General features: G+C 34.2%; 1 protein-coding gene and 1 pseudogene across 1 annotated transcript; both read right to left on the reverse strand.

The window, feature by feature from the left end:
- Positions 1 to 1,099: 1,099 nt before the first annotated feature.
- Positions 1,100 to 3,600, reverse strand: LOC122139385 (annotated as a pseudogene).
- A 1,650-nt stretch (positions 3,601 to 5,250) lies between these two features.
- LOC109063892 (tetratricopeptide repeat protein 41) lies at positions 5,251 to 13,231 on the reverse strand. Its single transcript, XM_042748848.1, has 16 exons — positions 12,169 to 13,231; positions 11,945 to 12,042; positions 11,429 to 11,609; positions 11,134 to 11,351; positions 10,163 to 10,326; positions 9,591 to 10,068; positions 9,262 to 9,501; positions 8,379 to 8,538; positions 8,131 to 8,279; positions 7,815 to 7,942; positions 7,531 to 7,711; positions 7,271 to 7,421; positions 6,888 to 7,037; positions 6,678 to 6,799; positions 5,767 to 5,881; positions 5,251 to 5,686 (listed from the first exon to the last, which is right to left on the reverse strand). The coding sequence occupies exons 1-16, from the start codon at positions 12,828 to 12,830 to the stop codon at positions 5,296 to 5,298; spliced, it is 3,588 nt and encodes a 1,195-aa protein (XP_042604782.1). The 5' UTR covers positions 12,831 to 13,231; the 3' UTR covers positions 5,251 to 5,295.
- Positions 13,232 to 13,247: the final 16 nt, after the last annotated feature.

A 13,247-nucleotide genomic window follows, 5' to 3' on the forward strand; every position in this document is an offset into this window, starting at 1 on the left:
ATTCCTGATTTATTCAAAGATTTATTAGAGGTCAAATGAACCTTAATTAAATCCTTGGTGCTGCGGACTATACGACTGCAATGACTTGATTGAATTGAATTTCTTGCAGAACTGAAAAAAAGTATTTTTGTATTTCACTGAAGGCACACCAGACGAATCCAGGCATGAAAAAATCCCACGAAGGTACCACATTCACTGAAAACGCACAAGAAGAAACCACACACAAAAAAAAAACACCAGACGAATCCAGGCATGAAAAAAAAAAAGAAAAATTAATATAATCTAAATGTGTCTATTTGAAGGAAGGACCCTTTCATATGAACATCTATCTGATCTAAAAAAAAAATAACATAAAAAAAAAAATTATATTGATTAATGCAATATTTTAATATTTATTAAAATGAATACTTCTTAAATATTATTGTAATCAAAGTATATACAGTATTTATATATGATGATGGACTCACAAATATTAACATCAGCCAATGTGAGAAAGACCTTTAGTTGCTCAGAAGTTACCCTGAAATCCTTTGAAACCTTGCAGACTATTACATGTCTTGCTTTTAGAGTGATCTTTGTTGGCTGACCACATCCTGGGGAGGGTAACAATTGTCTTGAATTTCCTCCATTTGTACACAGTCTGACTGTGGATTTATGAAGTCCAAACTCTTTAGAGATGGCTTTGTAACCTCTTCCAGTCTGATTAACAACAACAGCTCTTTTTCTGAGGTCCTCAGAAATCTCCTTTGTTTGTGTAATGATACACTTCCAAAAACATGATCAAACTTTAATAAAACAAAACAGGGCACGCACAGACTTCTTATACATACTGATTAAAATTTCACCTTGAAATGAACAGCTAATCCTAGAGATTTGCCACTCACAGAAATGCAATACTGGATCATTCTCCTGAATAAATAAATGACAAAGTAAATATTTTTGTCTCATTTGTTTGATTGGATTATCTTTGTCTACTTTCAGGACTCTGATGAACTGATGATTTTATGGGTCATATTTATGCAGAAATATAGAAAATTCTAAAGGCTTCACAAACTTTCAAGCAGCACTGTATATATAAATATATATATATATATGTGTGTGTGGGTGTGTGTCTACACAAATATTCAGGATAAATTGAGGATATAGCTCCTCAATGTATTAATTGAGGAGTGACACAAAACTAAAGCAGTAACTCATAATCTGAATGTGTTTGTGTGTTTGGTCTGTCACTGGGCAGCTTTAGCCTCCACCTCATTGATGGACATAAAGCGTGGTCGCCAGCGCACCCTCCTCTTTGTGTTGTGTTTGGGGTTTCTATGATACATATCTGTAAAAATAGAACAGTCAAATACTTACAAATAATATAATATAAAATAATATTTTCAATGACCGCAGGAATCCTGTAATACATATAGCGCATATGAAGGTGTATAGTACCTTGGAAACTGACATATTCTCTTTAAAGACAGTAACTTCTGCATTGCTGTCCTCCTGAAATGCTTTCTCCAGGTCTACATCAGACATCACATGTTGCTTGTCACCCTAAAGAAAAGTTATATTGACACAAAATTACAACCTGACCTTAAATTCCTCTCAGCTGAGAGTATATAAACACTATGTTTGCAATCCAGTTTCACTGGTTGACCGTACTCTATCCAGTTCTCATGATCTCCTTTGTAGTACCAAATCCACTCCGTTGCCAGGGTGTAGTGGGCGCGTTTAGAGATGGATGAGACCGTTGAGAGTGTCATGGTTCCTGGTCATGGACAAAAAATCCACCGGTCTTGAGCCTGGGCTGAATCCAAGAGAAGCTAGCAGGATTATTATAATGAACTAAAACTAAAACCATAAAATAATAATTGTGACTTGAATAACAAACTTATATATAAGTTTGTTTTTTCATAATATAGTATATATTTATATTTATTATATATTAATATATGTAATATAATATAAATATATAGTATATATATATATATATAAAAAAATATATATTATAATATATATTAAAAAATAATTTATATATATATTATAATATAAATTAAAACTAAGCTAATTAATATAATATAATATAATAATATATTAAAATATACATTTTATGTCAGCTAGTTGCCAAGGCAACATTTCTCTTTTTCATTTAGTTTAATTAACTTGATGTACTAAAATAACTAAAATAAAAATGAATAAAACTAGACATATAAAAAAAATGCTGTTAAAAAAATGACAAAGCACATAACAAAAATTATTCAAACTTTAATTAAAATTAAAAATAAAAACAAAAACTAGTATCTCAATGATATTAAAATCCCACTGGAAAGAATAGAATAGGGAAGGATGTAAAAAATAAATAATAAAAAAATTTTTTAGCACGACTAATGCCATATACAATCAATTTAAAAAGAATTTTGTTATTCAGTTTCAAAAATAAACTACAGAAAGCCCTTAAAAAGCCCTTATATTTTAGAAAATAAAATAGCAAAATAAAAGACAAAGAAACAAAATGGTAAGCAAATTCTAATGTGTATTTGTACTGACCTGTGTTCATTCTTTGTGTCACAGTAAGCTCTCTATTTCCTCCATGTTTCTTAAATCCCTCCAGCCTTTCCCGTCATTAACCTCCCATTTATATGTAAGATTAAAGTGGACAAGAATGCACTGGTCTGAAGCAATGAACAAAACCATTATAACTTAAATCTAATGTAAATGGCTTAAAGAAAACGAGATTAACCAGAGGTAACGTGAAATGAAATGGACACCAACCCTGAAACTTGCATTTCCGTCTTGTGAAGTGGAGACAGATTTCATTCTTCTACATCTGAGTGGCTGGTTTGACGCCTTGATCAGATATCAGTTCTGAAATGTATATATGTATGTATTATATGAATTACTGTATATATAATATGTGTGAATGAACATAAAGTCTGCTTTTATTTGATCAAAAACACTGTAAAAACAGTAATAATGTAAACTATTATTACAATTTCAGCCACATGATCTTTCAGAAAAAAATCCAAAATTCCTACTCAATAAACAATAAACATTTTTTTTTTGGGTCATCAGTGTTGATAACAAATCATATTCAATGTCTATTCATCAAAGAATCCTAAAAAAAAGTATCAGCTTCCATAAAAATAAAGCAGAAAAAACTGTTTCCAACATTAATAGTAATAAATACTATTAATAATTGAGAAAAAAAAAAAAATTACAACATAAGATATATTCAAACAGAAAATTTAAAAGATCAAAAGAAACAAAAGACAAGAAAAATGAAAATAATAATTATAATTAAAAACATATTAAAATATATACAAACAAATCTGAATAATATTCCTATTTTTACTGTGTTTTTGATTAAATAAATCCACCCTCAAGAGACTTTATAACAGACTTCCTTCAAAAGATTAAAAAATGTAATGACTCCACTTGATTCAACTTGATCGGTTGTATATATGCAAAGTACAATATTCAAAACAACACATGCATTATTAATAATTAAAAGTAAACAAATTAAATGTCTTACAAATACAGTCAAACTTCAAGTTTAAACCAGTGCATCACAGAGCTCAGCAAAACATTCTACTTTACCTGTTTACAGGACATTCTCTTTTTCTCTCTCTCTCTCTCTTTTTTTTTTGTCCAAACCAAACTGGAGAAACACACTTGGGACACTCGAAGATCTCAGAACTCCTCATCCTGAACGCGGACCACTTGTTTTTTTGTTTTTTCCTCCCCTCAACATTAACATACTGACTGGAACGCTCATGAAGTACATCACATGGACTTTTTCTTGCTGTCTTGCCTTTTTTTGTTGTTTTTTGTTTGTTTTTTTACGGGCGATTGACTGATGAAACTGATCAGATTGCACCTTATCCAGGATATAATGCAGAAAACAAGCTCCTTTTGCGTTCTGATGGACTAATTACATTAGCATGAGCTCTGTTCTACTCTGAAAACGTCTTGTAACTGAGCACCCAGAGAAAGAAAAGAGGGAGGGCTTTTCAAATGGCAGCAGAGGTACCTGGAATGCAGAAATATCCCAGTCACGGCATGATTTTGGCTTTGGGAAGGAATATCTCATGAGAATAGTGTCCTATAGGTGGCTATTTTAGCCTTCCTGTTTGCATTTCCTCACCTCTGGCAGAAGGTTAGGGTCATTCTGAAGCAGGAAGAGATCATCCTCGTTCAGGTCATGAAGAGTACATTCCCACTGCAGGGGATAGTTATACTGTGTCTGGATATTATGGGAGAATTTACACTCCTTCCTGACAAACACAAACACATAAGCATTTAGTGATTTTGGGTTCTACATAATTTCCATACATTCATTTGTGTAAGAGATTGACCGATATTGCTTTTATAGATATTGTCATGTATAAATGTGTAATAACGTTTTATTTCAGATTTTTGACACAATAACAACTAAATAACCATTATACATAATACCACAATTAAAACATATTAAAATGTTATTATTGATTATTATTATACTATTGAATAGCGTTGCTGGGTGTTATTATCAATATGAATGAAACTTAATTCTTACCTTGCTGGGCAGCTGAGATATTTCCATAGGTCCTTTATTGCCGCATAATATGCTGGTCGCATAATGTATGATCCGAGAGTAACCCGACATGTCTGCACAGATCTGAGACCACTGCTGGGCTGCTGTCTAGCCTTATTATTAGTACGGTTGCTTTTCTGCTTTTCTTCAGGAATGAAAGTGGTAACTGTGAAAGCCATATGCCAAGTTCCCAGTGCAAGTTATTTTCAAAATAAAAGTCTTACAAAAAACACCCACCCTCAGGCGCCAAAGATACAGACCGATAGATAGATAGATAGATAGATAGATAGATAGATAGATAGATAGATAGATTAGTGACCAATACTGTAACACTGTATTAAACAAAATATTATAGACTAAGTAGGAATATAATTATATATACATGTACAGTATTTCAGCATTCAGTTTATTTCAGCTATCACAGACTTTTTTATTTTTGTTTTATGTCTTGTATACTGAATGTATACTGTAATAATTCTGTAACAAACCTATTCATGCAAACAAATAATACATTTCTAAAATAGATATATGTTCACTATAAATCTATTCTTATAGTTGTCATTTTTATTTATATATTGCTTCACAATCTATATTTTTTCAAAGCAGCTTTGTAGAATTTTTTAATTCCTCCTACATGATGCATCTTCCTGAGAAAATAGAATAGAATAGAATAGAATAGAATAGCTACTCTGACGATGTGACAAAGTGTCTTCTTATCTATTAATTCAGTGCTTTCAAAGTTTCCTCCTACATGATGCATCTTCCTGAGAAAGACCCCTGGTTGATCTGGTAAGGGGCCGTCGTCGGTCAAACCTCACAGCATTTCCTCTTTGCAATTGAGTCCTAATGTCACTTTGTGGCCCAAATACGCAGACCTGGAAAGCCGTCCAGGGTCTTTTTTGTGTTTCATCCTGGTTACAACATGATGCTCTTTGTGTAGAGAAGCTCCTAGGGACTTTGGTAGGTGCTCGTGTTATATGTGACTTTGAGGATGGTTGTTGCAGCCCACTGTGTGATTGCTTGTAAGCAGCTGTCGACCTACCTAGTGACAGTTTATTGTGTGAGGTGGTCCTGATTACCTCTAGAACATGCTTCCTCTGTCCTACAGTGTCAGGGTTTGAAACACTGCAGAAGACATAAGATTAAAAATGAATTAAGAGTATCTGTGTGAATACAACACAATATTGCAGTGAAACTGAGCTCACAGTGTCAGTGGGTGCTCAGGGCCCAGGAGGTGAATCCTTATGTCTGCAGCTCTCTGAAGCAGATCCAGCCCCTCTCTCCTCTCAACTCTACTGCAGCTACGCAACAACACCTTACCTAACCAGACAGTGTAAAATACACAGAACATCTGTGACAGAACAGAGCATGATGTAATGACAACAGAAAACAACAGTAGAACTTACATATTTTAATATTCTGTAATATACTACAAGGCATTTTAAACTTGCAGTGAATGACTTCAGTTGCTGGTTTACAATGCTCACCAAAAATGCATGACTTATTTGATCAAAAATACAGTAAAGAAAGTCATATTTTGAAATACTATTAGTATACTATACATTATTTAAAATAACTGTTTTCTATTTGAATATATTAAAATATAATTTATTTCTATGATGGCAAAGCTGATTTTTTTTAGCAGCCATAGCAGCAAAATTGCCTATAGTTAATACAATGTCTAATGTGGACTATCTAAATAAAGTGTAAACAGAATGATTTCTTAAGGATCATGTGACACTGAAGAATGGAGTAATGGCTGCTGAAAAACATATTCTATAAGTATATTAAAAACAGTTATTTTAAATTGTAATAATATTTTAGAATATTACTGTTTTACTGCATTTTTGATCAAATAAGGCAGCCTTGAGAACATTAGATAATTATTTCAAAACCATTCAAATTAAAAATTATTATAAATAAATTATTCCTAACCTTGGGCAGGTAGTGTATAAATATACAAACACAGCACACTTATTTTTTGTCCAAAAAAATAATAATAATAAAAAAAATATATATATATACCATAGAAACCAAGGTCACTTAAAAAGTTACTGTTGTGTTCAAGCACACAGTGGCACAACCAGTCGCCATTTAAGGCCATTTAGTCACTCACCAAGCTTCATAAGAATGAGAGCAAGATCGTGTTGCATGGTGGGAAGTTGCATCATCTGAGCCTCAGTCTCTTTAGTGCTTATAACATGGCGGTACAGTTCAACCATCTTCCTCTGTGTCCATCTAAAATTCAAGCCAGTGACCTTGAAATCAAATAATAGGACTTTGAGGTTTGATGACAGATTGATGTAACTAAACACAAGCATCTCACTCTGTGTTGGGTTGAGCTCTGGACCAAAGATCTGCAAGCTGCTCTTCGACTTCTGCTACCAGAGGATGATCATGGCCGTACCAGCGCCTCCTGCTGGCCAGTGCTGCTTGAAAGCATTTCTCAGCAGTCTTGGGCTCACAAAGACTCAACCTAGACAAAATGTGAAAATGCATTAAAATGGACTTCTAGTAATTTCTGTTTATATTTCTGGCTAATAAAACAGTGGTCATAGACTGACACCTATTGACGTGGATGTAGCATCATTTTTAACTAATTAAAAATAACTTTTTTTTTTGAATATAAAAAAATGTAAATGTAGGAGCATTGCAGTGCCGTCAGCACAAGGATGGCCAGTGATGCATATAACTTTTTTTTAATCTTACTTGTGAATGGCCTTCAGTAGCATTGCAGTGCCGTCAGCACAAGGATGGCCAGTGATGCATCTAGCCGAGGTGATCTCTTTGAAAAGCCCTGGTACTGCATAAAGCCGTCCATCCTCCAGCAATGCCACACACAGACAGCAAAGCAGCTGTCCTGTAAGAGCAGATTAGTGCTACATGTGTTCAAATTTACCCTTGCCTGTTTATAATGTCTGTTTATAAGAGTTATTTGAATGCAGGATGAAATATGACATGCATCTTACCAACTATCAGTTTGACCTCTGTGCTGTCAAGGTGGGCTACTGTAAGAGACCGGGCCGTCTCAAGTCCCTTGTGGCAATACATCTCTGTGTCTTTTGGCAGATGCATTTGGACGTAAAGCTCTGCCAGCATATGTTGCACTCTGAGTAGTAACCTCATACTGTCACTACCCAGCTCTACACCCTGTGGAAGAAACCATCAAAACAAAACTGAATGGATACAATTTCTGAAAATGATTAGAGCTAATCATTTATCAAAATATCAGTGTCTTTTATTATTTTTTTACCTTTTGGAAAATTCGATCCGCTTGCAGTAGCAGCTTCTCAGCTTGTTGCATTTCACCCAAACAGAGCAGAACCTTAGAACAGAACAATGACAATCTCCACAAACTGCTGTGATCTGGAGGGTGAACGTCTAAGAAAAACCAGGCGAATATCAGAATTATTATTTCCAAGATGATCTGTAGAAGGCAATACCTTAGAATACTTTACAATTTATAAAACTGTTTAATACCATTTACATAACTGTACTGTAATGACAGATATTCATGATTTTTAAATGTTATACTAAAAAAAAAAAAAAAATTTTTTATTTTGTTTTACCATTTAGACGCTCCCAAGTCTTAGCCATCAGATTCTGGAATGAAGTCACAGGGTCAAATCCTCTCTGCCTTAGTAGTGTCCAATAATGTATAACATCGATTGTCATCTGTGGGTATCGCTTCAGGCTGCTTGACAAAAACTCCACGGTACTATGAAAAATATGGAGGGTTTATTTCATCATTGACTGAAAACTCAGTCGCTGCATTAGCAAAATATTTATATTCAAAGATAAACTAGAGATAACGTACGACAGATCGCTGAGGAAATCATGCAACTCATTGAATGAACCAGTTTGCTTGAGATGCCAAGGAATTTCTTCCATCTTTCTTGCCCAGTTACAAAGCTCTAAACTGGACTTCTGAAAAAACTTAGCAAGGATCCGCTGGTAGAAATTCTGACCATCCGTACCTAAAATAAAAGAAACAAAAGCACAAAATTAAGAACGCCCTAGAAATGCCCATCTGTTTTAATGCTTGGAGACTATATTACTTTATTTCAAGAATCCTGAATCCTGAAAAGTTATTTTGTAAAAATTAAAAAATTTATTTAATTTTTACAAGAAATATTTTATTTTAAATAATTATTTGTAAAATATTTATTATTATAATTTGGCATTTAATCAAATGTTTGGCTACTCAAAGCAACTATTTGCGAAGAATGGAAAGGAATTAAATATGTGACCCTGGAGCACAAAACCAGTCTTAAGTCGCTGGGGTATATTTGTAGCAACAGCCAAAAATACATTGTTTGGGTCAAAAAATTTTATTTATTTTTTTATGCCAAAAATCATTAGGATATTAAGTAAAGATCACGTTCCATGAAGATATTTGGTAAATTTCCTACTGTAAATATATTAAAACTTCATTTTTGATTAGTTATATGCATTGCTAAGAACTTCAATGGCGATTTTCTCAATATTTTGATTTTTTTGCACCCTCACATTCCAGACTTTTAAATAGTTGTATCTCGGCCTATCCTAACAAACCATACATCAATGGAAAGCTTATTTATTCAGGTTTCAGATGAAGTATAAATCTCAATTTCGAGAAATTGACCCTTATGACTGGTTTTGTGGTCCAGGGTCACATATAATAAAGAAGAATAAGACAAATATCTAAAAACAATCCTCACCATGCAACAACAGGTTAATAGCCTGGCTGAGTGATTGATGTGTGATGGTCAGAAGCCCACTGGCTTTCTCTTGAACCCAAGGCCAAAAAGTAGAGCGCAGTCGGGCCCATTCCAAACCCTGGACTCTCAGATTACCACAGTAGCCTAAATCTTCCAACAAAGCCAAAACCTGAGGCTCAGTTAGCCCAGCACGAGACACATGAATAAGACACAGTGTGTCCCACACCCAGCCTGAGAGATCTGTAGAGAAGAAGATAAAATGCTTATTAGATTTAACTAATAAAGTCCTGGCAACCATGGTTTTATATAACAAAATAAAAAGGACTTACCATCCCTGAGTGATGCAGAGCATGTTTGAGCCTCATTGACTTTACAAGAAGTAATATCTTCTGTTGGAGCAGTTCTGCTGTAATCTTGAACCCAGCGATGAATGACCTTCACCCAGAGCTCTGGAACTGAATCAACCTCTACATACTCCTTCAACAGCTCCATCTCCTCCTCTTTCTCTCTCAGCACTCCACATGTCCGTAACTCTGTGCCAATGAGCGCTAAAAAGGCTGGAATATGGCACTGCTTTTTACGTCCAACTCTTTGCAAAACACTGGCTGGCAGCTCCTTGTAAGGCAAAGACAAATGTTTGCGCAAAATGCTGCCCAGAACAGTTGGATCGGAAAGATGGGGACAGATGAGAATCTGGACATCGGTCCTGCCGGTCAGACTTTTGTAAGTGAGGTCAGTGAAGGTTGTTGTGATGATCATTTTACAATAGCGAGGCAGAGCATCTGGCAGCCATCGTAGTTCCTTCACCTGGAAAACAAAATACAGAAATAAGGTGTTTATTTTATTGAAATAAAATATCTAAAGACAACTAACTCAATCAAATGGGAGACTGAAAGATCACCTCTTGCTTTGAGAGTGAAAGTGTTTCTGTCAGAAGGTCAATACCATCTATAAGAAGAATACAAGGCCCAAGACTGGCTGCTGCAGTAAATGCCTGGACTGCCCAATGGAGATGCACAAACTCAATCACATCCTCCAAACTATCATCCCAATCTGGAAAATCACCTGCAGATGCAAATTGTAAAATGTAAAATTTTAGAATATTTTGGTCTTTAAGATGCACTAAAATATGATTTTGAAATATATAAGTATAATATTTTATATTATTTAATATTTTTAATAATAATAATTGTTATAGATATTTTGTCTTTAGTTATAATGCTTTAAAATATTATTTTAATATATATATATATTTTATATATTTATTTTTTAATTATTACATGTTTATTATTTTATTTATATTAAATATTTCTTGTCTAATTTTTATCTTCTAAGTAATTCAGATTTTAATTTAAAATACAATATTTACATGTAAAATAAAAATTTTATTTAAAAAAATTTATTTATTATAATTTATTATTTCACATTTATTTTAAAATTATGTCAAAATAAATATATACACACACACAAACACACACACATATATATATATATATATACACACACACACAAACACACACAATATTATTATTAAAATATTTATACAAAATATTCTAAATGTTTACTTTTTATATTTTATATTTTTATATGTTTAATTTATTTCTTGTCTGGTCAAGACAGTAGTTCAGTTTTCTTTTAATTTATATTTACTAAAAATTTAATACATTTACATTAACATTATAATATTTGTGTGTACAATACAATTTCTAATTTTGAGTGGATAATCTTTACATTTATCTACCTTTTTTTTTCATAAAATAATGAGCATTTGCAATAATAGCTTGAAATTACATTTTTTTGGTAATTATATAAACAATTTTTAAAACTCCAAGAATCATAAAAATATTTTTGCTGGAAAATGAGGCAATTTACTGTAATGTGCTCTTCGAAGTTGAGCAGTACACTGTCTGAGCATAGACCTGACATCAGTGCTGGATGTGCTGGTCCCACAGAAGTGAGAAATGACTGGAACATCAGGATTTTGTCTGCAGAAGGACCGCAGCCACCATGCTGCCAGAGTGGACTTCCCACAACCCCTTTCACCGGATACTAGTAAAATAGATTTCTCTGAATCGTTCTGGTTAAGATCGCTGAAAGCACACAAAAATTTGACCCATAACATAAAATATGTTAATCAAAAACTTTATTTAGGTTTTTATATTCTTACCATGTAAAATGAGCTCCTGGATTTTTCGAGTGCGTCTCAGATTTTGCATTATGGGTTACAGGATGCACTAATTTGTTTAGTGCGTCCAGTACTTCTGTGGTGGGTGCCGAGGGCACAAACCAGTCACACAATGTACACACATGCCTCTCATGATATTGCACATCGAATGAATCCTGCCATCCTACAACAAATCAAGTCAAAAATCATAAATGTATCTTACTTGAACCCTCATATTCTGTTTTTGGGACTGAGAAACCCCAAAGCCAAAATAACAACTCATCAAAATCATACCTATCATTGAAGCGTCAGGTTGACTATCATAAGTGACAATAATTAACTGCATCAGATATGCTCATATTCTTTTACATATAACCAATATAAATAAATAAAGTATTAAAAACTAGAATAAAATAAAATACAATTTAGAATTGATTAAGAATTTGATTAAAGTCCAAAATGTGGCCTTTTAAAAGGTAACAAAAATCTTTGAGAACTGGTCCAGAAGTGTAGTCTTACCTGAGATGGGATGTTTTGGATCCTCATGAAATGTACATATGACTCCTTCCAAGTCCACCTTTATCATCTCCTCAAGTTCATGAAGGTTTTTGAAGAATCTGTCATACAGTGGAAAGAAAACAAGAGATTGCATTTAAAATACCCAATATATATACAAAAAATAATACACAAATGGGCTTTAGTGTTTCATATAAATCTGCATTTGTCTTTCAAGACACTCAGACCTGACAGGAAGACAATGATTTATGATCCTCTTTTTTAGATCTCTCATTCTCTGTCTCTCACGTTGGCTTTGAGCGGACAGCATGTTCAAGTAATTGCACATTTCACTACTTCTGTCGTCCTCTGTGTCCTGTGGGGTGCAGTCTTTAAAATAAAAGAAGCAGCTTCTGTTGTGGTCAATGAAGGCTGCCTTGGTGATCTCCAGCTCTGTGAGGCTACTGGTGCGATACTCATCCTTCATAACCCAAGGGTAACCAGCCTCTGCAGCAACATGCAAGTTCCTAGCCACCTCAGACAGAGAGCATGGTCCCATATCAGATTGAGAGCCATTTTCGGCTGGCAGACACTGTCCGTAGCTGTATCCAAGAAGACAGATGAAAAAGGACGAGCGGTCAATAAGATCCAAACTGATTTTCAACTGTTGGTCAAAAAGATTATGATTATTTTCATCATCAGTCCTTTCTTGTTTGCTTTGCTGCAAGTCCACAGGTCTGAAGCAGGTTCCCTTTGCCCGGCAAAGTGTGTCTAGGTGGGGAAACACCTTTGCGTTCAAGTAAATCAACTCTTCTTGAAGATCACCTGGAACATAACACAGATAAGGCCAGAAAGGAAACCTGTCAGAGGTTTCTCCAAAAAAAATTTCCCTGATATTTATTCCTTGCATTTTTAGTGTGTGAAAATTTCAGAAATAGTTACATGCAATAGAGAAAACTGAAAAAAAATAAAAAAAAAAAATAGTAGTCAAGATAAAATAAGTAAAACAGAAAAATCTCAATCCTATCGTGACTTTCTTGTGTTCTTTTACCCATGTCAATAACTGGTTGCTAAGGTAACCGTAACCCTAAATTAAATCTGATTCTGAATCACCTAGTTCCGTTTCCCTCGACCCCGTTCAAAGCAGTAAACAAAACTCACACCGTCCCCAGATCAGCTGTCACAGTCTGTGACGAAATCCCCTTAGAACGCTCGCTCGATGAACTGGCATCCCGTCGAGCCAATCAACGCGAGCCACGATTGGAACGTGTAAAATCGGACATGTAAGGCGGTGATTGGAGGGAAGCTGCCGCGGATCGCTCTCTGA

The sequence above is a fragment of the Cyprinus carpio genome, chromosome A4 (assembly GCF_018340385.1).
Source record: "Cyprinus carpio isolate SPL01 chromosome A4, ASM1834038v1, whole genome shotgun sequence".
Lineage (NCBI taxonomy): Eukaryota > Metazoa > Chordata > Actinopteri > Cypriniformes > Cyprinidae > Cyprinus > Cyprinus carpio.

What these genes read in the sequence shown, in the direction of transcription:
- LOC109063892 (XM_042748848.1), bottom strand. Translation starts at nt 12,830, where the DNA reads ATGCAAGGAATAAATATCAGGGAAATTTTTTTTGGAGAAACCTCTGAC. An exon ending in TCCAAAACATCCCATCTCAG is followed by an intron (nt 11,610 to 11,944) that starts GTAAGACTACAC and finishes GATTTGTTGTAG; the next exon opens with GATGGCAGGATTCATTCGAT. An exon ending in CTCTGCATCACTCAGGGATG is followed by an intron (nt 9,502 to 9,590) that starts GTAAGTCCTTTT and finishes TCTTCTCTACAG; the next exon opens with ATCTCTCAGGCTGGGTGTGG.